The sequence below is a fragment of the Cynocephalus volans genome, chromosome 5, assembly GCF_027409185.1.
Source record: "Cynocephalus volans isolate mCynVol1 chromosome 5, mCynVol1.pri, whole genome shotgun sequence".
Lineage (NCBI taxonomy): Eukaryota > Metazoa > Chordata > Mammalia > Dermoptera > Cynocephalidae > Cynocephalus > Cynocephalus volans.
Window position 1 is genome coordinate 81,032,283 of NC_084464.1, and position 27,190 is coordinate 81,059,472.

At 34.5% G+C, this 27,190-nt stretch overlaps 1 protein-coding gene across 7 annotated transcripts in view; it reads left to right on the top strand.

Annotated features, from left to right (window-relative positions):
• MYO6 (myosin VI) overlaps positions 1–27,190 on the top strand; it is a 129,536-nt gene that overhangs the window by 85,114 nt on the left and 17,232 nt on the right. For 5 of the 7 annotated variants that reach the window (XM_063096146.1, XM_063096148.1, XM_063096149.1 and 2 more), the window contains exons 14-28: positions 1,364–1,455; positions 3,315–3,387; positions 6,231–6,358; positions 8,899–8,994; positions 9,291–9,464; positions 12,938–12,976; positions 14,714–14,807; positions 18,168–18,298; positions 18,393–18,470; positions 20,195–20,324; positions 22,141–22,231; positions 23,026–23,176; positions 24,586–24,794; positions 25,424–25,502; positions 26,379–26,539. In XM_063096146.1, the coding sequence (XP_062952216.1) occupies positions 1,364–1,455; positions 3,315–3,387; positions 6,231–6,358; positions 8,899–8,994; positions 9,291–9,464; positions 12,938–12,976; positions 14,714–14,807; positions 18,168–18,298; positions 18,393–18,470; positions 20,195–20,324; positions 22,141–22,231; positions 23,026–23,176; positions 24,586–24,794; positions 25,424–25,502; positions 26,379–26,539 (1,726 nt within the window). Of the gene's footprint in view, positions 1–1,363; positions 1,456–3,314; positions 3,388–6,230; positions 6,359–8,898; positions 8,995–9,290; positions 9,465–9,802; positions 9,895–12,937; positions 12,977–14,713; positions 14,808–18,167; positions 18,299–18,392; positions 18,471–20,194; positions 20,325–22,140; positions 22,232–23,025; positions 23,177–24,585; positions 24,795–25,423; positions 25,503–26,378; positions 26,540–27,190 lie in introns of those variants that run through there. The other 2 variants (XM_063096152.1, XR_010023548.1) reach the window with 2 other exon arrangements.

Here is a 27,190-nt window from a genome sequence, read left to right on the forward strand (position 1 = left end):
TTCCTTTTGGCTGTGAAGGGGTGGTGTCTTCTTCCTTTGTGATTTGTTTGCCTTTGCCAAGGTAAGGTATGAGTGTTTACATTTTGGGAAGAACAAAGTTTTGCTTTTGATGTGATTTTAAAATTTATAGTAAATTACTACCTTTCATTCAAAGGTGGAGAAGCACCTGTCGACTTGAGATTTCACAATCTTAGACATTTGTTTCCTGGTCTACACCAGTTTTAGTATAACACGCACATACACAGAATTATAAAATTTTAGAGCTGTGTGCATCTTAGACATCATGTAATACAATTCCTTAATTTTAGAAATGAATTAGTATTCATTCATAGCATTTTTATTTTTATTTTATTTTATTTTATTATTATTATTTTTTGTGTGTGACCAGTAAGGGGATTGTAACCCTTGCCTTGGTGTCGCCTGCACCGCGCTCAGCCAGTGAGCACACCGGCCATCCCTATATAGGATCCGAACCCGCGGCCTCAGCGCTCCCAGCACCGCGGCGCTCCCAGCGCCGCACTCTCCCGAGTGAGCCATGGGGTTGGCCCCATTCATAGCATTTTAAATAACTGTAATTAACCCAGGTTATGCAGAAAGAAATCTTCTAAAGCACTTGTATTTTGCATCAATTTTGTGCTTTAAGGTAGATTGCTTTAATACTTGTGCTTTAAAAAATTATGTTACAAGTGCTTACATTTTATATCTTTTAATATATAACATATATTTCATTTGACAAATAGCATTTTTGTCAATTGAAGCAGGGATTTTTTTTTATGTATCATATTTAATTTATTATTGTAGGTACACACATTTTCAAGATTATTTAGAAAAATAAGGTTTTTTCCACTCTCTTATTTCACAAAACAATTTTATTCCATTTCTTCTTGAGCATCTTTGATCTCAGGAGCTTTATTATTACTGGGAATGGCTTCTGCATCACTCACTTCACTTTCCAAGTCACGTAATTTTCACTCCAATCTGACTTTGGATCCAGCATCTTTTGAGGGTTTAAATAATGCTGTAGTTGAAATATTTTATCCTAGAAGTCCCAATTCACTTAATCTTAGAACAGGTTGTTTTTCCATATCTCCTATAGATTAATATTAACAATCACAACATCCTAATATTTAATGTGTGAAGCAGGGTATTTTTTAATACTTAATTTTAATGCCTAACAAAGTTTAAGTCTTGAAATAAGAGTATTTGAGGAGTATAGAACAATTATATGTGTATATATATATGTATGTATGTATTTTTTTAATCTAATTTTAAATCCAGCCATTAAAATAACAATATTTTATTTTAAGATAAATTTGTATGAAGTTGATTTGATGATGACTCAGTTCTGGTTTTATGTTTTCAGAGTACTTTGAGCATAACAGTTTTGAACAGTTTTGCATCAACTATTGCAATGAAAAACTTCAACAATTTTTTAACGAAAGGATTCTGAAGGAGGTAATTGCCATTATAATTTAAATTTAAGATCTGCATTAAGCTATTTTACATTTTAGTTGATGGGGTATACATAAGAGAGCTGAGGAAATCAGGGAAGCCCAGCAGAGGCCCCACTGGCTCAGGCACAGCAGAACTGTTAATGGTTCAGCTGAAGCTTTGGGACTCCGTAAAAACTCTAATAGGTACCTCCTCAGAAGTGAACATCTATCATATCTTAATAGTGACTTTTACTAGACTTGAAGTTTTGCTTGGTTCTTTTTCTGATTCTGTTGTCTCTACTTATGCCACTGCCAGACAGCTTTCTATTGTCATTCCTGATCTTGGCATCTCCTGCTTTTCTTTTAAGCCTCTCTGCTTCTGCCCACTCTGCTGTCTGCTCTCTTTCTCTCTGTGTGTAGCAGCAAAGCCACCATGTCAGGAGAATTGATACAGCCATTAGCCTGGAATGACTCTGGCAGAACTTTCCCTGCCATGCCACCTCGTGGATTGCCAGCTGCCTGTGAATGGCATGCCTTTGGCTGGGCACCATCTGTAGTCCAGTAAGGAACTTCCTGCCACTGCTTATAGTAAATAACTGTGTACGGCAGATGCTCAGAATACCCAGCCTAGGAAAGTTACTTTTTAATTCTTTGGAGTGTAGAGTAAGTAGAGGTAGCTTTGGATCAGTTGATTTGTGATTCGGCTTACTCTTGTGTCCCTTGAATTTGAGTTCTCCAGTATGTCCTATCAATCGCTTGACTTTTATTCCTTTGTACTATCTGAGGTATGTTTTACTAAATAGAGATAGAGTTTAAGAGACCTGAGAGGGCATCTAGTCCCTTTATTTTACAAATGAAGGAACCAATTCACAGAGCTTTTTAGTAACTTCTGCAGGTCTGAGCCCCCCTCCTGGCTGCTGGCCCACAACACTGTACTTTCCTTGTATTAACACTGCTATTTTCTAAGTTCTGTCCTCCAATTTATCTGGGCCAAAAAGTGCAACATTCTCTTTCCTAGTCCCATCCCTTCTATCTTTTCCCACATTTTTATGACGTCTTTGTCTTTATGGGCTTCTCAGCATATTCCAGCTTTTGTACATTTTGCCTGTATCCAATAGCTAAATCGATTCTTCCATAAACAAACAGATAAAACACATACTTATCAGTAAGATAGTCTCTCTGAAAATGTTTTTTTCAGCCAAATTAGTTCTTTCATTACCATGTGAAGTTTTACATGCATTCCTCTTTCCTTCCACAACAAATCAGCAAGAAGCTTTATTTAGAAATAGAAACTATATAAAAGGAGATGGTATCTTGATTTATATTTTCATTTATAAGAATCCTTTAAAATAAATATGTATTTCAAATTCAGATTGGATTCAAGTGGACAGTGCCTTCTAGAATGTCAGAAACCTTTTCTAATGTATCTCATGGGAGGAAATATTTAAATATTCAGGAAAAAATGTTAAAACACATTAACTTAAACTCAGTGTATAGCTTACCCATCTGTGATAAAATCATTTAAAAAAAAAATTTAAGAAGATACTAGACTTACATCTAGGGACTCAACTTTGATTTATATATTATTCTTCCAAATTATATTTATTTTCACCAAATGATGTATACATCATATATATTATATCATTGTATAGGTAATTAGAGCTCATTTGTGGTTAATTACCATTTCCTTGATTTTCGTGCCTGTCTACAAATGTTCAAAATCTGTTCTGTCTTTGGAAAACCATTTAGGGATATACTAGTTGGTATTAACCTTTGTATTCTAATTGATAAATGTTATGATCAGAAACAGCATAAAACATTGACTCCATTTCATGTTGCACTGTATTTCCATACCTATGATTATGATTATTTCATTTTTAGGAACAAGAACTCTATCAGAAAGAAGGTTTAGGTGTTAATGAAGTACATTATGTGGATAATCAGGACTGTATAGGTATGTAGTTTTTTTACTTCACTTTTAAGAAATATGGGAAGATATAGTGAATGTATTTCATGTTAATTTTTCTGTGTTCTGTGATTGACTTTAGTTATGGGACTTGACACTGTGTTATTTGAGTTTACTTCTCTAGTATTGCTTAGAAGTTATTTTTCCTACCAAGACATTGAGTTTAGCTTTGAAAGTTTTTCCAAAATCTCCTCTCTTTATTGTGATGGGTGTTTTCCTACCTAAACAGCTAATGTGTGAATCAGTTAAGAGGGAAACTCAGTTTCAGGCAGCAAAGAGATTTATCATCTTTTATGAGGAAGTTCATTGTTAGGCCATCCTCCAGGTGAGGTTTGCTTTTTTTTTTTTTTTTTTTTTTTTTTTTTTTAAATTTTTTTTTAAATTTTAAAAATTTTATTAATATTATATTTTTACATTCTAGGATGTTATTGCAGAGCAGGGAGCAGTTGGGAGGGAGCAGGAGAGGGGAAAGGGTAAGGAAATGTGATAGAAGAAAGGAAGGAGGGACGGGATTGAGGCCTATGGCACCCCCCTCATTCCCACACAGGAGACCCAAGGGCTTCCAGCGGTGGCTTGGTCATTGCTGGGCTGGGTGCAGATGTCAGGGGTGTGTGGCAAACCCCCTTCCTCCCCCGCCCGCAGCTTGGGAACCCAGGGCCCTTCTTGCTGAGGCTTGGTGGTTGTGGCTGGGCTGGTTGTGCATGTTCGGGGAGTGTGGCTGAGGCCCTCGGCCCCCACCCTCATGACTGGTTGCGGGTATTGGGGGGCATTGCTGAGACCCCCGCCCTTCCCCCTTTCTGGCTTGGTAGCCCAGGGGACTTCCATTCCTTCTAGGTATTATAGGTGATCTTTGGTGAAATGAGACCTTTACTAGTTAATATTAAACTTTGTCTCTGGTTGTGGGTACTTTGTTTTTTCTTTCAGTTCTGTGTTGGATTATTTGCCATTCCCACCACTCAAACTGTGCTGGAACTAATTCGCTGTCCTTTGCTTACTTCTAAAATGGGGGAACTTCCTGTGGGACCAGTACTTGAGCTCTGTGGTTGAGCTAAATTGCTGCTTTGCTGCTGATTCCCTAGGGAAGGCTTTTCGTGCAGCTCAGGTTTTAATGGTTGACTTTATAGGTACTTCCAGGTCTAGTGAAATCTGGTGCACCTGGATTGTGTAGAAACTCTGGTCTGGGCCTGAGTCTTCTCATCAAACTGCACCCCATGCAACTCTATATTCCTGACCAGTCTCCTCCTAGTGGTCCTATGCTGATTGGGGGGTAGATCAGCTGTCCTTGCTGTGCCCCAGTGTTCCCCCGGTGGGCCCATCTCCCCCATTGCCCAAAAATTTCCCATGAGACGGCCGTGCTCTGGTCCCTTGTGATGACTCACTGGCCTCTGAGTGGCACCTTTTTTTTGGTTGTTGTGGCTCCTCGCTCCTGTGTGGGTCCATGGAATCCCTATTAGTGGTCTTGCTGGCCTGGGGTTCAAAACGGTCGGAGTGGTTTTTTCTTTCTCATTGTGGCTTCTCCTGCCTTCATGCACTCCGTAGGTCTCTCCTCCTCTTCCCCTGAGCTCTAGCGGCCCCCACTTGGCTGTTGTTGCTTTTTTATACTTGTAAATTGATTGATTTGTGGGAGAGAGTGACTGGGGGGACCATCTGTTCTGCCATCTTGACCGGAAGTCAAATCTGGCTCTGTTTTTCTGCTGTTCTCTTGGTTCTGTTCCCCTCTGTGCATTAGCAACACCCTCTGACTGGTTGCAAGTTGGCTTCAGAAGTTCCACATGTCACATCAAGATAATACTGTGCAGCAGGAGAACAGGGTCTCTGTTTTCCGTATCTATTTTAGCAGTAAAGAAACCTTTCCCTGTAGCCCTCAAGCTAGTTTTTAGTCTTTCTTTTCTTTCCCACCCCATCTCTAAAATCAACAGTTGTGTAAGCCGTGTTTTGAAAACCCCATTTCACAATCCAGTCAGTAACTCATATGCTAGATTTGGACAGGTAGTGTAACAATGATAATATTACTTTCCATTAGTGTAACTTTTCAAAGCACCTTCAGTCATATCTGGTCCCCTTAGAATTCCCTTAACACACTGTGTTTTTCCTTGCCTCTGTGACTTTGTGTGGTTTGACACCTTGAACTCCTACTCTTCCTTTTATCTTTCATCTCACCTCCACCTCTTTCCACATCTATCAGAATACTCTCATTTATAGCTTAGTTCAGTATGCCTCTCCTTTATCACCACTAATTGTCCAAGAAGCATCATTTTCTGACCAGTGCAGTTAGAATCTTGCTTTCTCTTCCTGTGTCCTATAGCTGTGTCCCATTCAACAGTTCTCATGTAGTGTATTTAAGTAGTTTATTTTTAGAGTTATTTTGGACAGGAAGGAAATTCAAACAAGAATGGAAGGAGCATAAAAATGTGCTATTACTAAAAAGTTTTGCTTGAAAGCATTTAGCAGTATTAAAAAGCTATGCATGCAAAGGTTTCTGTACTTTTACTTCATTTTGAATATAGGTGTCATCTGGAAAAAGAGGAATTTCTGGTATCATAGCCTCTTATCCTAGTTTACAAATGGAATGGTTATTATATTAGTTGCTTTCTTTATGGAATTGTTTTTCTAAAATCTATATTAAATATATGATGTTACTTTCTAATAAATGGCCAGATTTGAAATAAAAAGTCATCTGCTTTCTATAGCCTTTGAGAGAATACTTGTAGAATCATCTTTTATATTGTTTTCTGACCAGTCTTTGAAATTTGTTATCAGTAAATTGTTCATATATCTTTAAAATGTTATGGTTTTACTCTATCATGAGTATTTTGATTTTTTTGAAACAGATTTAATTGAAGGAAAATTAGTGGGAATACTGGATATTTTGGATGAAGAAAATCGCCTTCCCCAGCCAAGTGATCAACACTTTACATCTGCTGTTCACCAGAAGCACAAGGACCATTTCCGACTCACTGTGAGTTTGCCATTCTAAAATTGAGACTCTGTGGTGGGAAGAGAAGTTTTTAAAAAGATGCACTTGAAATTTGATATTATTAGATAATTAGAATAAATTTTGTAGGGGTTAGAGCAACTGTATTATATCTAGCACAGCATCTTCTATAAATAGGCATTTAATTTCTATGTATTTTTGATAATGATCTGTGTAATCAAAGCCCTTTCCTCTGGATGGAAAGTACACTTCACCTATCTGAGATGTACAAAGAGATTTACCTTCATGTTCTCCTTTCTGAGCTAAGTGGCCATCAGGTGCTTTGTTTTGTGTCATGTCACCTTGATTGTGTTCCAGGGGTTAGCACCTAGAGTCACAAGTAACCATCTGTCTGCATATTTGTAAGACTAGCAGTGAAGGTTGTGACTTAGAACTCTGACTGGTGGAAGCAATCCATATTAGATAGTAATCAGCCAGTTCATTTTGATCTCTTTCCTAGGGGGTTTTGAATGGAGAATACACTCAGAGAGGGTAATAGAAGCTAAAGCAATGGAAGGATTAGGTGGAATAAAGGGAAGAACAGACACAGAGAGTGGTAGAACATAGAGATGCATTTCTAAAAGGGCCAGAAGACCTGATTCCTGAACTGCTGTCAGGTCGTAGAGCTGTGCTGGGGTCCCTGCAGCAGCGAAAAATAGATCCATTGTCCAGGAAGCTGGACTGTGTGGCTGTTGAGGTGTTTCCTGGTTCCCCTAATTCTGTGTGTCTTTTCACTCAACCATCATTACCTGAGATAATACAGGCACAACTTATATAATTTATAAGATGAGGCAGCACCTATATTTGTGGTTGAAATTGACATCCAGAAAGAGTCTGACTAGCCCTAAGAAACACGGATGTCATTCTCAGCCAGAGATAAGTGCTACCTCATGTTATAGATAAAAAAAAAAACAACAAAAGGAAAGAGAAGGAAAGAAGAGAAAAACTGCTTAGAATTGCTTAGTGGAATTAAGGAACAAACAGACATTTGCCTCCCATACTATATATTATTTTGAGATTTTAACATAGTATAGCAATCATTACTTTGATGGACCCAGGAGCTTAAGTGAATGGTAACGAGTGGTTTTTTTTCCGTTCATCACATTAACAAAATCATGGTCAAATAGGTTAAATGGGTTTACTTGAAAAGCTGATGTAATTGTGTTAACCTCCTCTAGGGACTGGTATCCCACAACTGCCTGCTTCATTGGCTTGGAGTTCTTCTGTATCCTTAAATATTTCTTGTAATGTCGAGCCTGTTTCTATTACTTGAGTGAAGATAGAAATAAAAAACAATATGTATCCTCCACAAAACTTTTACCAAAATTGGAGATATATATATCCAGTCCTATTTATCCACTGCTCACTGATCTTTGTTATGACCAGTCTATGGATGCATGTTTACCTTTATTAAGGATACTCATCACTAGTCAACAAAATTGTGACTAAGGTCTCAGAGGCATGTAACTCAAAGGACAGCAAACTGAAGCATCAGCAATGGGATTTGGCCACTTTTCTCAAAAGAGAACAAGAGCAAGGCAGTAAATCCTAATTTATGAAGCCATCACTTTTGTTGTATTTATTGCAAGTAAATATAATAACCATTTATTGAACACAGCTTGTGCCAGGCACTGTTCAAATACATTACTTGAATTCTTTCATTTAATCCTATTAGTATCCCCATGCTTCAGATTTGGAGACATACAAGGAGGGATTTGACATGCCCAGCATGGCATGTGAAGAAGTGGTGGGTTTGGGAGTCAGGCTAGGCAGTTTGGCTGCAGAGCCCTCATTCTGACTCGTTCTAGTGTGTTGCCTTGCACAGAGAGGAGGAGCTTCTGTGTTCTGCAACCTCTCTGACCTCAGCAAGCCACTAAGCCTCCCAAGTAGTAGTTTTCTCATTTTAAAATGAGATTATCTTTCTTTAACTTAGGTTATTTTGAGGGTCAGATGTGATCTTGGATATGAAAGCATTTTGGAAACTTTAAATATGATACAAATATGAGATATTACAATTAAATGGCACAGCTCAAATGATTTAATTTCCTTGAGATGGATTCAGGTGCATTGTGCAAACATGTTAGAAAGTGTGGTTTGAAACAGTAGGAGAGTTCCTGGGCTGTGTTTCTTTTCCTGGCTGTACATGGGAATTACCTGAAATAAATGGTATAGGCTTTGGGAAGTTTAAAAGTTCCTCAGGTGATTCTAGATTCTAATATAGCACCGAGGCTGAGAACCACTGCTTTAGAAATAGGTGGTTAACTTTGTAAAATGCCAACTGTTTTATATGTGCCTCTAAATAGTGGGGTTTTTAAAATTTTCTTTCCTAAGAGATTATAAGCAAATATTTGCTAGATTTCACTGGTACTTTAAGGCATACTAGATGTTTAAAAAGTGGTATAATTGTAAGAAGTGAAAATTTCCTTTATGATTTTGAGTATCTTACATCTCAAATGTATTCTAAAGGAAAACTATGTAATATGTTTTTGATAATTTAATAATTCGTGTATCTATTGTTTTTTCAGATTCCTAGGAAATCTAAGCTGGCAGTTCATAGGAACATCAGAGATGATGAGGGCTTCATCATCAGGCATTTTGCTGGGGCAGTGTGCTATGAGACAGTGAGTATAACTTTTGCAAGCAGAAAACCATTTGATGTTGAAACTGAATTGTACAATATGATAGTACATATGTCTCCAGTCATATGTGGCTATTTAAATTAAAGAAAGTTAAAAATTCTGTTCCTCAGTACGCGAGCCACACTTAAAGTGCTCAATATCCACATTGACTGTTCGTGACTGTATTGTACGATACACATATAGAACATTTCTGTCATCACAGAAAGTTCTTTTAGAGCTATGTTAAGAGATATTATCACAAGATGGACTGAAACATTGCTTTTTGACTTATTTTTCAGACCCAGTTTGTGGAGAAAAATAATGATGCTTTACATATGTCTCTTGAGTCCTTAATATGTGAATCCAGGGATAAGTTTATACGGGAATTATTTGAATCATCTACAAATAACAACAAAGATACTAAACAAAAAGCAGGAAAACTTAGCTTTATCAGCGTGGGAAACAAGTTTAAGGTATTTGTGTTAAATTATTTCAGTTTTTTTTTTTTTTTTACTGCATTTAACATAAAATATATTGTTTTATGTTCTAAAGTGGATAATGTAGATCACTGTCAGACATCCCACAAGTTCAAGAGCAGACCCTGCACTGTTGATATTTGTATGTAAAATATCATAATGTAGGCCTAGTACTTGAACATAGAGAAATGCTTGTCATTTTCTGAATGTGTTCTTTCTCGGTGCTTAACATAGCTGATTGCTTTTCCTAATGTTCTTGCTTCTTGCATACTGTCTGGTTGACCTTCAAACCTTCTCTTTCCCATGTGTTTTCTGTTTCCTTCCTCATTCAACAGTTTTGTTTGAGCTGGAGTAGTCCAGCTTGGGATGGCTAGAGAGGACTAGTTGAGTTGAGAGAGTTTTCAGGAGGCACAGCCTGGGGCTTCAGGTAAATGATCACCGTCATGGACTCTTGTGTGTACAGTGGCTGCCATGTTAAAAAGAGCCCATCTCAAGTGAATGATTCAGTTTGTAATTCATTTCAACATGTTTTCTCACAGTGGCATTATACATGTGCATATTATACTAAAATTTGATTAGAGCTTTTAACAATTTGTGTAAAAGATAAGTGCTCAGGTGTGGCAAACTCTTCAAGTTGTTTATTTAACATTGAAGAATATTTCATTTCTTAATTTCAGATCAGGAATTTATTCTTTGAGGTCTATCAAGAAATTGACATAGGTGTGTCAGAAATGGAATACTGCCAATTTGTTCTAATTGTTGAATGTTATTTTGGAAGAAATAATTTTAAAACTTTTATATTACAAGTTTAATGAACAAAAAATTATAATACATAGAACAAAGAAATAGAGTGAATTTCTCTCATAACTTTCCACAAAGTATTGTTGTTACATTTATAGTAAAACTCTAAGGTTGCCTTTCATTATCTGTACCTTAAATATTAAAAATGATGTAATTAGGAACAGTATTTAAATATCAAAATACTATGATGCTAACTGATAGCATAAGCCTCCTCAAATCCCTTTTATATTGAAATAGGCTCTTAATAATTAACGTGTTTATAAAAGCTAGTTTTTTTTCATTTAATATTTTCCTACTGTAATATTATAGTAGTAGTCCTGGTCAATATATACTTGAAATCTGAGACAATATAAACAAAAACATTCTTAAAATTCTTATTTGGATTATTAATTTTTTATGTTGAGCCTTGAAGTGCCTTATAATTGTTTATGTATAATAATATATATTTTTATATTAAACTGCTAAAAGCTATAACTGAATAATACTAACAAAATAGCTCACATATGTTTTTCTCTGAGATAAAAATGTAATGAAATATAAATAGTGATTCTTAACTTGAAATATAGTAGGATAGCTCATTAAATTAAATCTGAAATATGTAAGGCAATAAGAACAAAACAGTCTATCATTTAAAGTAATACTTAAGTTATTTAACATTACTGGGGACCAAAAATTTTCCAGTGAAAAATGACTTTTTTCAGATTATTGAAACCTAACCCTTTTACTGTTGGTGTTTTAGGAAAAGTAATCCTTTTTATGGAAATGTTAGTTTGTTATAAACATGAATATTTGTATGCTTTATAATGAAATGAAGCATAAGTTACGTAAGGTTGTTTACCCTTATGCCCTATGGTCTTTGACTGCTGCTCTTTGATAATTAACATTCTTCCCTCTTTTCTCAGCAGCTGTTAGTTGATTTTTGCAGCTTCTATTCTTTTGACTTTATCTCTATTTTTTTTGGAAAAAACAGTGCTTAGCGTATGGATTAAGGAGCATGGACTTTGTGACAGTTGTTTTCTTCCCACATTAGTGGCTCTTATATTTTTCATTTGAGTGTTGGTCTAGATTGATTAAGCTTATCAGAACTGTGTCAACCAGATAAGTGGAGAATTACTATATTCTTTTAATCCAATAACAGATTCATTCCATTTTAATAACTTAAACCTATGATATGTGAAGTATACTATAGTAGCTTAGATAGGAGAGTGAAATTTGGTGTCAGGCTTGTGTTGGACTTATTATGTCTTTGCGTTTGCTAGCTCCATGATCTGGGCAAGTTATTTATTTCCCTGGGCCTCAGTGCTTCCACTTATAAAATGAGGCCAATAATTTACAAGGGTACTTCAGAAAGTCTGAGGAAAAATGGAATTAAAAGATAAAAAAGAATCTTTCCACGAACTTTTTTGAAGACCCCTCTTATAGTCAGCCCCCTGAAACCGTGGTTTCCATTATCTGTGGGTTCAACCAACCAAGGATCAAAAATATTTGAAAAAAAATTGTGTCTGTACTGAACATGAACAGACTTTTTTTTCTTGTCATTATTCCCTAAACAATACGGTATAACAACTATTTACATAACATTGACATTGTATTAGCTATTATAGGTAATCTAGAAATGATTTAGATAAAGTATATGGGAGGATGTGTATAGGTTATATGCAAATACTGTGCCATTTTACAGTAGGGATTTGAGAATCCTCAGATTTTGATATTCCAGGCAAGTCCTGTAACCAGTCCCCCATGGATACCAAAGGACGACTGTATCTTTAAATAGTATTAAACATGATAATGCCCATGAAAAGCTTTGGGCAGTGCCTGACTCATAGAAAGCACTTATAAAGTATACCTATTATTATTAATTACATCTATGATCAATACAATAGGTTAATTTAAGAATTAACATCTTAATTTGTCTTTTGTAAGTACGTATAATAAGCATCTCAGTAGAAAATCCAGATATAAGAATTTTTCATAATTAATTTGGAGAGTAGTAAAGCAAATAAATGGTTTTAATGTACTGAATCAGAGTAAATTATAATCAGTATAAAAATAGGGAAGCATTAGTAACTTATAGTGTTCGTTGTTAAATTTGTTTTAGAAAATTATTGAAGTTTTAAAAAATAATTGAAATGTGGAATGTTCTGAAATACTAAAGAAGGATTTCTGTAGCTAGGCAGGGCAACTTTCTTTGTGCTAAGTGTTACATAAAACAATCTTAATATATACCATTACTGTGTATTTTAAGCATGTCTTTATGGCGTGTGATACAAGCTATACCTAGTTTGCCACATACTCAAATACTGTACTGTTGGTCTCTTACTGAATGCATCCCCAGTGTTTTCATTTACTTCCTTTATTGACTGTACACTTTTTCCTCATTCATCTCACCTGCAAATGTGCGTGCATGTGTTTTAATATTGCTAATTATCAGTCTTTTAATTTTACAAGCTATGTGTAAGTAAATTATTGTTTTGGACATTACATAAGCCATTTTGCATGATGCTGTCTGTTTAAAGAGTTTGTGTACCAAGAGGCTGTTAAATTGTAATGTGTTGTATGTGGATGTTATTGCATGTTGTTTTATTCTAATATTGGAATGCTAACATTAACTCATGACAGTGTACACTTTGGCTTTTTGAAATAGTAAACCAATTTCCTTTCTTTCACAGACACAGTTAAATTTGCTTCTGGATAAACTTCGAAGTACTGTGAGTACACTTAAAAGGAAAACAGTTTTTTATTTTTTTAATGGTCCTCTAAGACTATCATTAGTAATTACTCATGTAAACACAGTAACCCTGGAATAACTAGAAATACACTTTAACCCAAATTCCCTTCATTTAAAAAAATTAGTTTTTAAAAAGGTTATCATTTTGGATAGGTTTGTTCCGAAGAAAGATCAAATATGTGTGTGAAGTCAAGTTATTTTATAAATATAAAGAACTCTTTGAATGTTATTAAACTAAGATTATTCTGTAGTATCAGGAAGGGTAAAATAACCAGTAATTGTGGAGAAGGAGAATTTTTTTAGCATTAAAGATAAGACATGATTCGATTTCGTTTTATTACTCTTGTAGTAGTGTTCTCTAGACATGGCAATGTTGATGTGGGAAAAAAGGGCATAATATTTTTATACTCCATTATAGAGGCAAAATTTATTAGGAGCCTATTTTTTAACTATCCATTTTAGTGATTCACCCTGGTTTTTCAAATTTAAGAAAACCACCATAGAAAGAATTTTAATATATGGGTTACATAAATGAAGCACGATTCTATGATAAGACTTATTTTTTACAGAAAACCATAGAACTTAACCAAGTACCGTTTCTTTTCAGATAGTCATTTTCAAATGCCAAATATTTATTCTGTCAGTGCTATTATTGCTTAATTTAGTGTTAGACTTGCTTTTGGAACTTTTAAGAAAATCTTTTAAATATCCTGTTGACTGCCAGTGTTTCTCTCTTAAGGGCCAAACATCTTTAAAAACCAAGCCTGACAAGGATAGTATTTTATTTTTATTTCCCAAATAGGGAGCTACTCTAGAATGATGAGATTACTTTTGTAATTTATAGAAAGAAGGCATTTCTAAAATGTGTTCTAGAAGTGTTTACAATAAGTATCATTTGTTGAAATACTATTCACTTTTGCAGAGTGACTCCTTTGAAAAGAAGCAGTTATTTGATGTCTAGTATGTTAGCTTTAGTACTCAATAGTTTTATTATATATATAATCAGTAATCATTCTGCCTCATTCACCATAATCTAACTGATTTCAAATGAATGCCTGTAAGCTTTTTAAGATATTGTTTAACAAACAAAACTTTAAAATGTGCAGTAGTGCACCTTAGGGTCCTATTATGTATTTTAATGAAGAGTTGAAAAGATCGACTTTTTTTTTTTTTTTTTTTACACTTTGGCCAAAATTTTACGGGGCATCATTTTATTTACCCCTCTTGTCAAAGGGCAGTTTTCTTACCACAGAAATATAGCATATGGGACTGGTTGGTTAGCTAATTGGTTAGAGTGCAGCTGTGTAACAACAAGGTCAAGGGCTTGGTTTCCCGTATTGGCCACCTGCCAAAAAAAAAAAAAGAAAAGGAAATACAGCATATGAATACGTTGAAATGTAGAATAAAATCACATGTATGTCAGCCTGCAAAATATATTGATTAAATATGTTAAGTTGTTTTACAGTGAAAGACTTATTTTAGTTTTTGACATTCAAATCTGAAGTGCAATATTCTTCTAATATTATTAATTTAAAATGCAGAAATTCATTCTGAGCTTTAAATTATAAAAATATGCTAATAAATTTTTCAGTTCTTTAGTGATTATTTTGACAGTTTCATGGGTTAATGGTACTATGTTTTGAAAGTTGCTGATATTCATATAAATAGAAAAATGATACTATATGTATTGTCTCAAAAACTACCTTTATTCTGCTAGGGAGCAAGCTTCATTCGTTGCATCAAACCTAATTTAAAGATGACAAACCACAACTTTGAAGGTGCTCAAATTCTGTCTCAACTTCAATGTTCAGGTATTTCCGTATTTTCATAATCTATATCAGTGTGTGTCAGTAGTGATAGCTCAAATACAATTTAATAGGTCTGATGTTTTCAAATAATTCACCATTATATTGATTATTTTTAAGTGCAATAATATTTTTATCTTATATTTCCTTTAATTATAAGAAGACCATGCATGGCAAATTATTTGAGCAATATTGGGGTATGGTTTATTGTAAAATTAAAACTATTTTACGTCATTGAAGTAAAATTTATAAAAGATCTTTAAGAGCAAACCTGGGTCTCTCTTAACTAGGCTGCTTTGTTATAGCCATCTCAGTCCAGCAGCTGTCCATTTCTCATTCCCCACACAGCTAGGTCAGGAGGTGGGTTTTGGAGTCCTCGCTTCACACTCCACCACTTGTAAAAAAAAAAAAAAAAAGAAAAAAAAAAGAAAAAGAAAAGAAAACAACACAATACCCTTGGCTTCTGTGACATTTTTATGCATTTGATTAAACTCTCCCTTCCTACCCCTCGTCTCCCTGCCATGTCTGACCTTGCAAAGGCACTAGGTTCACTGTTCTTCCTTTACTCCATGCCCGTCCTCCATCTCCACCCCAACTACCCCTGTCTTTTCCCAAGGCATCAGCCTTCTCCTTTATTTACCTTTTGATCCAGCTTAGGCCCTTGACACGTCCTTAGACTCTCTTGCTTCTCTGACTCCTTATTTTGCTCCTCTCAGAGGCAGATTTACCATAAAGCTAAGGTCATTTAAATTTCAGGGCACTTTATTTAATAAGTCCCTTCCAAAGCCCTGTACTTAATTTTGTATTCTTTTCTTAAAGAGCCCTTTGTATTTATATATAAGCTTCAACCCCCACAAATCTGGATCTGCCCCCTGAACTTTAGCTGTTAATGAATCTAATTTTGCCCTGTCTCCCTGTCTGAACAGGGTTGGTAGGTAAGACAGGTTGGCACCGTTTAAATGCCTGATCACTGACCTTAAAGGGCTCTCAACTTGCCCTGACAAGTTTCCCTGGTCAGCATGTTCTGTTCTTCCATGCGACTAGTTGGACCCACCCAGCTCTCCTCAGATCTCTGAGCCTCTGCCAGCAAATGGCCTCACCTGTTTACTGAAAAACCTAAAGCTTCACCTGTCTGCTACTAAGCACTTCTACCTACCTGTGTAGCCTTCTCTCCCCTTAATAAAGCAGGAATTGCCTCCTTCCTCGCTGAGGCTTATAGTTCCTTAAAGCCCATCTTTCCTTCCTTCTCATGAATCTTCAATACTGATTATGTATATCGAACTGTTAAGTTTGAGGTGGATCTTTCCCATTACCACTTAAACATGCTAAAATCTCATCTCTGACCCACATTGCCTTCTACCTACCTCCCTTTTTCCTCATCTGTTTTTCTCCAGTTGTTCCTTTTCTCCAAGAAAAGTCTCCTTGTGATTTCTCAGTTTCCTGCCTTCTACTCACCTTTAACCCGAAGAGAATTCATTTCTCACCTTAATAAAGTCATCAGTGGTTACTTTGATCCTAAATCAAATGTTCATTTCTCAGTCCTTATCTTAGTGGGCTTCACAGAGCATTTGACTCTGGCCAGTGCCTTTAATGCAGCCTTTCCTTGGCTTCTGAAACAGCACCCTGCTTTTTTTTGAATTCTCTGGCCATTCTCAACTCCTCTGCAGGTTTATTTTCTTCTACCTGGATATTATTTTACAGAGTTTTTGAGGGTTTGGAGTAGGTCTATTTTTCTTCTTATTCTGTATTAATGCTGTGCAATAGAACTTTCTGTGACAATGGAAATACTCTATATCTGTGTTATCCAGTATGGTCGTCACTAGACACTTCTGGCTGTTGAGCACTTGAAATGTGGCTAATATGAGTTAGGTACTGAATTTTAAATTTTATTTAATTTTAAGTTTTTAAAATTTAAATTTGGATAGTTGTGTGTGGCTAGTACAGCTACAGGACTTGTGGCCTGTGACTGCCATATTGGACAGCCCAGGTGTATATTCTCTAAGTCTCTCCAAATCCCGTTGATGTGACCTCCTAAACAGTGAGTCCTAGTACTTCCTAATCCAAGCTGTCACCATGTCTCACCAGGACATTCTTCACACATCTTTGTCCACAAGTGTGCGAAGTTGTAGGATAGTTTGATAGATGTAGAAATTACTGAGCCAAAGGGATACATATTTTCAAATTGCTGTAAAAGATGTTGTACTGGTTTATTCTCCTAGTACAAGTGTTTGTGTTTTCCTACACTGTCATCAACTGTACTATTGGTGTTTTACACCTTTGCCCGTCACATAGGTTAAAATTCAATCTGACTACATGTAAAGGCCATTTTTCCTATGAGATTATTTTAAAATCAAAATTCACTTCTTTAAAAACTTTTTATGGTTTCATTTTTTAAATTTAAATGTTTGACTAGCAGGAATTTCTTTAGGTATAAAGAGTGAGGTAAGGATCTAATATTATTTTTGTTTTCCAAATGGCTAGCTATTTGTCATAACACTTTTTATTTTATTTATTTATTTATTTATTTTTATTTTATTTTTTTAATTTTATTTTGTCGATATACATTTTGGCTGATTATTGCTCCCCATCACCAAAACTTCCCTCCCTTCTCCCTCCCCCCTCCCCCCAACAATGTCCTTTCTGTTTGCTTGTCATATCAACTTCAAGTAATTGATAACACTTTTTATTGAATAATCTTGTTTTCTCCATTGATTTGAATAGTCCCAGAGATTGAAATCCTTGTCTTGTTGTAAATAAAAGTTCTGGCATTATCTATAGCCGTTGAGCCTTTCTCTGCCTATTTTGTGCTTTTCCTGACCTGAAAAGCTCATGTTGACTCAAGACTCAGATTAACCATTTAGTAGGAGAGTTATACCAAAAATAAAAATATTCACCCTGTGGACTCATCTCAATAGACTATTTTCTTTGAGAGATGAGTTAAAGCAGGTCTTTATAGTGAAGTAGTGAGCTCTCCCTTTGTTTTTCATTTGCTTTGTTTAAGCAGTGGTGAAAACTTGTATATTTGTCTGCTTTTTGGAGACTCTATCAGGAATCTTGTTCTAGAATGAACCTCTGGACTTGGAAAATGACCTAATGCCAAGCTTTGCCTTATGTACTGTGATTGTGACATACAGATTCTAGCCAAAAAAAGAATATAAACTAAACTTGAGCTTTCTAGAGACCAGTAGTTTTGCCTCTAGAAAATAGTCATGCTTGTTTTAGAAGACATTTGACTACTATAGTTTTTAGGTGGTGGATAAGTTGGGACATATTGAGTATAGTTACAATATTTGCTATGTTATATTTCATTACTGATAATTCCTGTAAGTTATTTTGGCAGTGATTTATGTTTGTTTATGAATCTAGGTATGGTGTCTGTTTTGGACTTAATGCAGGGTGGTTTCCCATCACGAGCTTCATTTCATGAACTCTACAACATGTATAAAAAGTATATGCCAGATAAACTTGCAAGATTGGATCCAAGACTATTTTGTAAGGTACAGATTCTACCCAATTGAAATTTCTTAGCTATAAACTGTCTTTTCTATTAATTATTAATCGGCATTTAACTTTTTAACTTTTATTTTTCAGGCTCTTTTTAAAGCTTTGGGCTTAAATGAAATTGACTACAAGTTTGGGTTAACAAAAGTATTTTTTAGACCTGGAAAGGTAAATATATTTTTATTTTAAACTTTAACATCATGAATATGGATAGCTGGTGTTAGTTAATATTTTTAGGTATTTAGTGATTTGTATTATTGTTGAGTTATGTAGTTACTAATAGTGTGAAATATACGTGTATCAGTGTGCGTGTGCACACCTCTTACATAATTTCCCTACTTATGAATACTTTGTATACAGTTTTTACAATTTTATTCAGATTTGGAAGTATTGGTATAGAATTTGGACTAGAAGTTTGTATTGACTTCTGTCAAACTCTAGAGTGAATTGCATTTATAAATATTTTTGTATGTAACATGATTTTTTAGGTTCACATATAATTCTGTAGTTTTAGTTTTCACAGGTTCTCATGCCAAGTCACAAGACTGAGTTATAGAATACTTCATAACTAAATATATTCAGAATATATTTATACAGAATACAATATTTAATATTATATAAATATTAATATAATATTAAATATTAATATAATAATTATATAAATATATAATTATAAATATTTAATATTTAATATTTATATTCTAAATATATTCAGAATAAATATATATAGAAATGTCTAAATGCTATTCATAATCTGTTAGTAATAACATTTCTACCATTCCTAACTTCTTTAATATTGATTGAATATTCTCCTAATTTTCGAAATGATTATTACTATATTTAAATAGCCAACCATACTTGTTTGACTTTGCAGAATCATTAATAAATATCTGTAGTGTCTTGAAAGATAAATTAACAATAAATAAATCATAAATAAATCTGATTTCACATTTTGGGATGTGAGATGAAATGTGTGTGTGCATTACCAGTGTAGGCACTTCCCTGTAAATATTTTTATTGCAGAGGACCCATACCATTTTCTATAAAAGAAAAAAGAGAAAATATATAAATGTTCATAGCTGGTTTAGCTTTAATCATACATATTTAGCATAAATTTAACATTTCTCTTTTTTCAGACCTGTAGTAATTATTTAAGAATTAATAGCCTGTTAGAGAAAGCAGTTGGTCTTGTTTACCTCCTGAAAAATTAGTCAGAGGATTTGTTGAAAGCCTAAGGCAAAGACTCAAAGATCTTTAATCTCATTGTTACCTTTAATTTTGATTATAAGAAGCCATTATATTGATTGGTGTGTGACATACTTAATATTGTAGTGGGATATTTGGTAAAAGATATAATGCATTTTATTCATTAATAGCCTAATAGCTGTTTTGTCTTGTCTGTCTCTTAGTAGCAATTTCTTATCTCTGTCCAAAGTGGGGATGGGGGGTTGGGAGAGACAATAATTTTGGTGGTACCTGATACTGTATAGCTGACATTCCCTTATCAAGAGCTAACTGTGGATATCTGAGAATGTGGGTGGGCCAGTTCAGAGATATATTAGTACTTTTTCATTCTTTTCTCAATAAAGCCTTTTTGCCAGCCATCTGTGATTAAGTCATTTAAGATTTTTTTCCTGCTTTTATTGAATCTGCTGCCTAGCAATAGGTAACCTCCCTTATCCCCAAAAAACGATCCTGAAGGAAGGAAGAGAAAGGTTGCGGTTTGGGTTTGCTATATACGTGTAACCCACTATGATAGGTCTATGTAATTGGCATGTGACCATTTCTAGAAGGTTACATTTTGGATTTGAATTTCTATTTATTTTGTGTGTCTCTGTGTGTTTAAACACATTTATCTTTTAATACTGATAATAAATTATTTTACTTCCTAGTTTGCAGAATTTGATCAGATTATGAAGTCTGACCCTGACCACTTAGCAGAGTTAGTTAAAAGAGTCAATCACTGGCTAATCTGCAGTCGCTGGAAGAAGGTTCAGTGGTGCTCACTGTCAGTCATCAAATGTAGGTGTTTTCTTTCACACCAAGATCTTTCATTATTTTGGGTATGAAATGGTTTGTGGAATGTGGTAAAGTTGTCTCAGAGGTGAATGCTGGGTAACATCATTCACTGCGACTTCTGTTCATGTTGTGTTCCTGGTTCTTCAAGCAATGCCTCATGTGTAGTATGTGATAAGCTGGTATTTGTAGACTGACTTTTTAAATTTTTTTGAGGGTGTGATACTTATTTTCTTTACCTGAATGTGTTATGAGAGTATTAATTTTATCACGTTATAAGTAGAACTCACTATCTTGATTCTTTTCTCTCCCTGCTTTCATCCCCACCACCATCCTCAAATCTCTCAAACAAACCAGAACTTTTCTCTTTCCTGCATGGCATGTACAGTACACACACTAGAAATTTAAAGATTGTAATTGTCTTTCCTTTCTTATCTCTGGAATCTTGTCACCAAACCCTACTGAGTCCTCCTCCAAGTATTGTACCTTCTTTCCTTTTTATTGCCAGTGCCTTAGTGGGGCTCCTTTTCTTTTCTTGCATAATAACTTCAGTAGCTCCCAAATTGGTTTTCCTGGCTTCCCAGAGTTATCTCACTCCACTAAAAGCCTTTTATGGCTCTCCTTCAGTAGAGGGCAAAGTCTGAATTCTTAGAATGTATTTCAAGACCGTATAAAATGGGCTTTCAGCTTACTGTTCTGGCTCTTTTCCTGCCATTCTCCTCTTAGAAGACGGGAGAGTGTACTTTGACACTGGACTGAGCTGCTTTTGTGTGTGTTTCTGCCAGGCCATAGCAACTGCTTATCTCAGACCGAAAACAAGGGTGTGGGGTGGAATATTTTCGGGTTATCTGAGAATCTGTGGCAAACCTTTAATTGTTGGTAGCTATGTGGGAATCGGTGACTTGGTTAAATTTATAATTACGCCCTATATTTACCAGAGTACCTGAAATAGTGCTAGGCACATGAAAAGGATTCAGTAAATCATTCCTTATCAGTAGAAAAATAGAATTTCTTTGGCCTAATGAAAAGGAACCATGCAAACAAAGAGTATTACTCAGGCCTTTTGTTAGACAATTGTGAATATGAATAAAAAGAAAAAAGAAAACAGGAGCTCTTTTCCCCATCATTTTCCAAGTAAAACATAAACGTGTCTCTCTTTTCCCCGTCATTTTCCAAGTAAAATATAAACGTAGCTTTATACTTTGCATTATGATGGAAAACATGTTATATTAAAATTGTGCTATACTATCTATTTGTGGACTGTGTTGTGCAGTGGTACTGAGGTCAGTAACCAGGCAGGGTTCTTTGCAGGATGTTAATAGGGAAGCTGTGAAAAAAATGTTCAAGGTCAGATCATTCTAGGAAATTCTGGGTTACTGAAATTAAATAGATATCTTTACTGTAGGATTCTCAGAGGCTTCACTCATACGTTCATTGTGAATTTCCAAAAGGAGGTGTACTAGTGTGTGCCTTTTCCAAAACTCATTGACAGGTTAATTATTTTTTCAAGACATACCTATTTACATTTCTCAGGACAAATGTTGCCTATAGCAGTTTGGGAAACAATATTGTAGCATAATAAGGAAATAATACATATAAAATGTAAACCTACCCATATACATGATATGCTTTTTATTTTTAAGAAGTATAAGAAATTTTTAAAATGTTAAACTTCCTGATTTTGATGTCTGATATAATATGTTCATCAAGATTTCATGTGTATTGAGAATTACTTTGTGGAAATTAGTGATTTTTTATATATTGTTTGTCTAATTCAAACTGAATAATTTTCTGTTATTTTATTTTATACTCTTACGTGTAGTGAAAAACAAAATAAAGTATCGAGCTGAAGCCTGCATTAAAATGCAAAAAACTGTTCGAATGTGGCTTTGCAAAAGGAGACACAAACCTCGGTAAGATGAATAATGCCTAAGGAACCCTACACAATCTAATTTACATAATATAAAGTGGCAGTACAGTCAAAATGAAAAGCAGTTTGAATACCAAAGGAGTTTTCTCATGGTTTTTGTAAAAGGATGTATTAGTCTGTTATTTGTAATATTTACTTGAAATTAGTTAGTTCATTCATTACTACATTACTTGCTTCATTCTACAAAACGATTTGAAGTGGCTTACAAAAATGTAAACACTAGAAAAGACTGAAATAAATGTTGAGAGAATCTCTTATTCCAGTTATTTTAGCGATTTGAGTTTCTGGATAATGCAAATTGAGATTGTTTTTAAAAAACAGTATGTTAGTATTTACCATTAGTTTTTGACCATAATTTTTGAGATTATCTGTAGGAATTGTATTGTCTTGCTATAAATTTAACTTTTATTTCTATTTGAATCTTTCATTATCAATTTAGACTTTTTAAACTTGGAGGTCTGAATAACTATTGCTCCATCACACTTTTTCAGAGACTAGGGTAACTCCTTTAAATTCTTCTATAATGTGAGTTCTCAAATTTTCACTCTAAATACAGAATGCTTCAATCCTGTTGACAAGCGTGAATGTCATTCACGCCAATATTTGATTATTTTAACCTTTAACAAGAGACCTGAAAAAGAGAATACTAAGTAGTGTTTAAAGTAGAAGTGAAATAGCCTATTTAGCAATATCTATTTAGTGTTTTATTAATGAAAAACCTACCTAAAGCATTAAGTGGTAAACTTAAACTCTGACGAATTACTACTATCTCTACAGTATTGATGGCCTGGTTAAGGTGGGCACACTGAAAAAACGACTTGATAAATTTAATGAAGTAGTAAGTGCATTGAAAGATGGAAAACCAGAGATGAATAAACAGATCAAAGATCTTGAAATTTCTATTGATGCTTTGATGGCCAAAATTAAGGTATGTAATTTTATCCCAAATGACTTTGACTTTTTATGTGATTTAATATCTTTTGTTATTGGTACTGAAATTGTATAAAAAGAGTCTTTATTTTTTCAAGATACAAAATGTTAACAAGTACTGAGTCTCAGTGTTGGCAAGTGGTTGCTCATTATCTTATTTTCTCTGCTCTTTTCTGTGTTTGAACAATTTAATAGCAAAAAGATAAAAAAGACAATTTTTATGTAGTTTTCATTCGTTGCTAGGAAAGATATTGTCCTTCTAAAAGAGACACTAAAATATTTTGTTGGTAAGCTTTTACATAATCATGATTCAGAGAGGATTAATGCAAATTACAGTCTTATTCTATATGCATGCATTTTACATAGTTCTTATCATAATATGCATTTAGTTTTGTATTGTTACAATTATGTTACATGCCTTGTCCATGTTAATATATTATCTTCATAGAGCTATAACATAATTTACTTAAATATTAGGAAAGTATCAATTAATTTCCTCCCCAGTTTTATAGGAAAAACACGGCTGCCTTTTTTGTTTTGATTTTGATTTTATTTGATTACTAGTGGGATTGAAAATTTTTTCTATATGCTTGTTCATCATATTTCATCTGTCTCTTCATATCTTTTCCTTTATTATATTTTAGGGTCTTAATGCTTTTCTCAGCTAGTTTTATAGGTCAGTACAGTTATGTGGGATATAATAAATCCCTTAAAGTAAGCCTCTGTCATATTTGCTGCAGATATTTTATGTACAAGATGGTAAATCTCAGAAGTAGAAAGGAGAAAAAAGATCAGGAGAAGAATGAAAATGCTATAGATAGATTTAGCTGATTTTACAAATCTGTCAAGGGCCATCTCTGTTTATGTGGTATCATTATCAGGTAAAATGAACACAGCTACATTTTTTTGAAGGCTAACTTAGCATTTCTTAAATATTTCTTAAATTATTTCTTAAATATTCCTTAGGTAATATTAAATATTCCTTAGGTACTTTTTGAACATTATTATTAAAGAGTAGTAAACTTTGGCTAAATTAGCTAAAATTTTAACTGCAATATTTTACCTTGTCCACAGCACACCCTTAGGTATTTTTCTTGATTGATAGGAAATAGAAGTCAAATATTCGTGTACAGAGATAACTAAAAAAAATTTTTTTGAATATTAATGTACAAACAGAATTGCAAAGATAATGGGCTTATTGCTTACCAACTTTCCCAGTGTTTGCTGTATACATGCATATTGGAGTAGTTTTTCCTTTCAAAATTGTGGTTACGAAAGCACCTAACATTAACGTCATCATCTTAACTGTTTTTAAGTGTACAGTTCAGTAGTGTTAGGTATATTCATACTGTTGAGCAACAGAAAAGGTAACTTTTTAAGTACATGTTTATTATTTTGTTTTTCAAGTCCACTATGATGACAAGGGAACAAATACAGAAAGAATATGATGCACTAGTTAAAAGCTCAGAGCAACTCCTCAGTGCGTTGCAGAAAAAAAAACAGCAGGAAGAGGAAGCAGAAAGGCTGAGGCGTATTCAAGAAGAAATGGAAAAAGAAAGAAAAAGACGTGAAGAAGATGAACGACGTCGAAGAAAGGAAGAGGAAGAAAGGCAGATGTAAGGAATTCATGTTGTTTTAAATTAGAAACTTAATAGTGAATTTTTGGTATTGATGGTGGTTAATGACTATTCTTTAAACTGTTCTTATTTTAATGAGCTAATTATAGAATAAGTTTGAAAATTGAGAGTTTAAGTTCATTTTATAATAATGATAACATAAAATGATTTTAACTAGAATCTGAATTTTGGTTACACTCTTATTCCTAAGGATTTCTTAACTTCTTTTTAAAGCTATGACTTGTATCTTATTTTATAAGCTAGAAAAAAGACACTTCTACTTATGAAGTTTTAAAACTGATAACATTTTGGAAGATTGCCATGACAGAGTAGACAGAAGAAATATGAGTTATTTAGTTGGAGAGGGAGTAGAGGGAAAGCACTTGTAATTAGGACCTTACAGTGAGGCTTTGTAACCAAGTTAATCTAGAGACCATATAGGTTATAAAATATGTAAGAAGAATTACTGTCAATATAGTTAGATTTTATTTTACTCAAAAGTAAGTTGGTGATGTATGTGGCCAGGAGGTTAATTTGAATTCCCATTCTGTTACCTTCGTTTATTAGTTAAACTGCGTTCTGAGGGATTATCTATTAAATTTTTGAAGAGTTTTCTATTTTTTTGTTAGGAAACTTGAGATGGAAGCGAAGAGAAAACAAGAAGAAGAAGAGAGAAAGAAAAGGGAAGATGATGAAAAACGTATCCAGGCATGTACTTACTGGACTGAATTTTTATCAAAATAGTTCAACATAGTTATAAAGGAAGTGAAAATGAGGTCTTGATTTGCTAGATAAGCTGTCAATGGTTTATCCCAGAGACCAAAGGCAGTTTCTGAAGTGGTTATAGGAAGGGGCTTTGGAGGTAGGGAAGTAGGTTCAAATCCAATTTCTGTCACTGGAAAAAACTGTGACATTATTGCACGGGTCCCATTGAGTAACTGCAGGCCACAGTTTTCTCTCTGTAGACTGGGGATAAATAGTAGCATCAAACAAGTTAACACATGTCAAAGCATTTAGAACAGTGCCTCATTCAATAAATATTAGTATTGCTATTATACCTTGGGGAGAGTCAGATGAACTTTCACTTCAACATAATTGTTTCTTAAAATATTAATTTATAATGTTGTAGATACTGATATTAACTCTACCCCCAGTTTTTAAAAAGTCCTGTGTCTAAGAAGAATTGATCATGTATTTGAGTGTCTGTTTGTCTTAGCTTTCATATTATCCCCTAAGCATTACCAACACTTTAAATTCCTGACATATGTTGTCTAGATGTTGGTGTTAATGCAATACCTGGGATACTCATATGATGTTGGGATACTCATAGTATAGCCATAGAATGGTGGAGCTGTGGTTCTCCTACCTTCTCTTGGTTTTCGGTAAAAAGAAAGATAGAGATGTGTTTGAAGTGTAAATCAAAATATAGAAGAAAATAGAGACTGAAGAGATTTGTGATTAAACAATGTATATTAGTAAAGAACTTGCATGAAACATTTATGCTTTCCTTTATCTTAAGTGATAGTCGGAGTGATCAGGTAGGCAAGTGAAGAACTCGGTGAAATGGCTTTCTGTCCTTGGCAGGCTGAAGTGGAGGAGCAGCTGGCTAGGCAGCGGGAGGAGGAATCCCAGCAGCAAGCAGTTCTGGAGCAGGAGCGCAGGGACCGGGAGCTGGCTCTGAGGATTGCCCAGAGTGAAGCTGAGCTCATCAGCGATGAGGCCCAGGCTGACCTGGCGCTCCGGAGGTACTGGGGCCCCAGGTGGGGTGGGCACCTGCTCCTTTGCTTTCTTCACCTCTTGATGCCTCTCATTTCCATGAGAAAGGGACAGAGAAAATCATATTCCTTAGGTGCTGACATACTTGAAGTAAAATTATTTTTATTCACTTTTATACCCACGAGAATAAAACAGTTGATTTTCCATCAAATTGTTGTACTGTTGAAAAAATAAAACTGCAAGATTTCAGTTATTAGTACTCTGTTAAGAAAGCATCCCCAAAATTAATATAAACACACACACACACACACACACACACACACACACACACACACGGGGGGGGGGGGAAGATATAACAACCACAATTACTTGAAGTTGATACGACAAGCAAACAGAAAGGACATTGTTGGGGGGGAGGGAGAAGGGAGGGAGGTTTTGGTGATGGGGAGCAATAATCAGCCACAATGTATATCGACAAAATAAAATTTAAAAAAAAAAAAAAAAGAAAGCATCCCAACATTTACTCGGAAATTGACTAAAAGTATTGTGTATTGTGAAGACATCTAATTTCTAAATACCTGTCATCACACACTGGTGTAGAAATTAATGACTATATTGCAATTTAATATGTTTGAGGTTAGGATTTTTTATTTTCCTAATGCAAAATTAAAAAAAAAAAT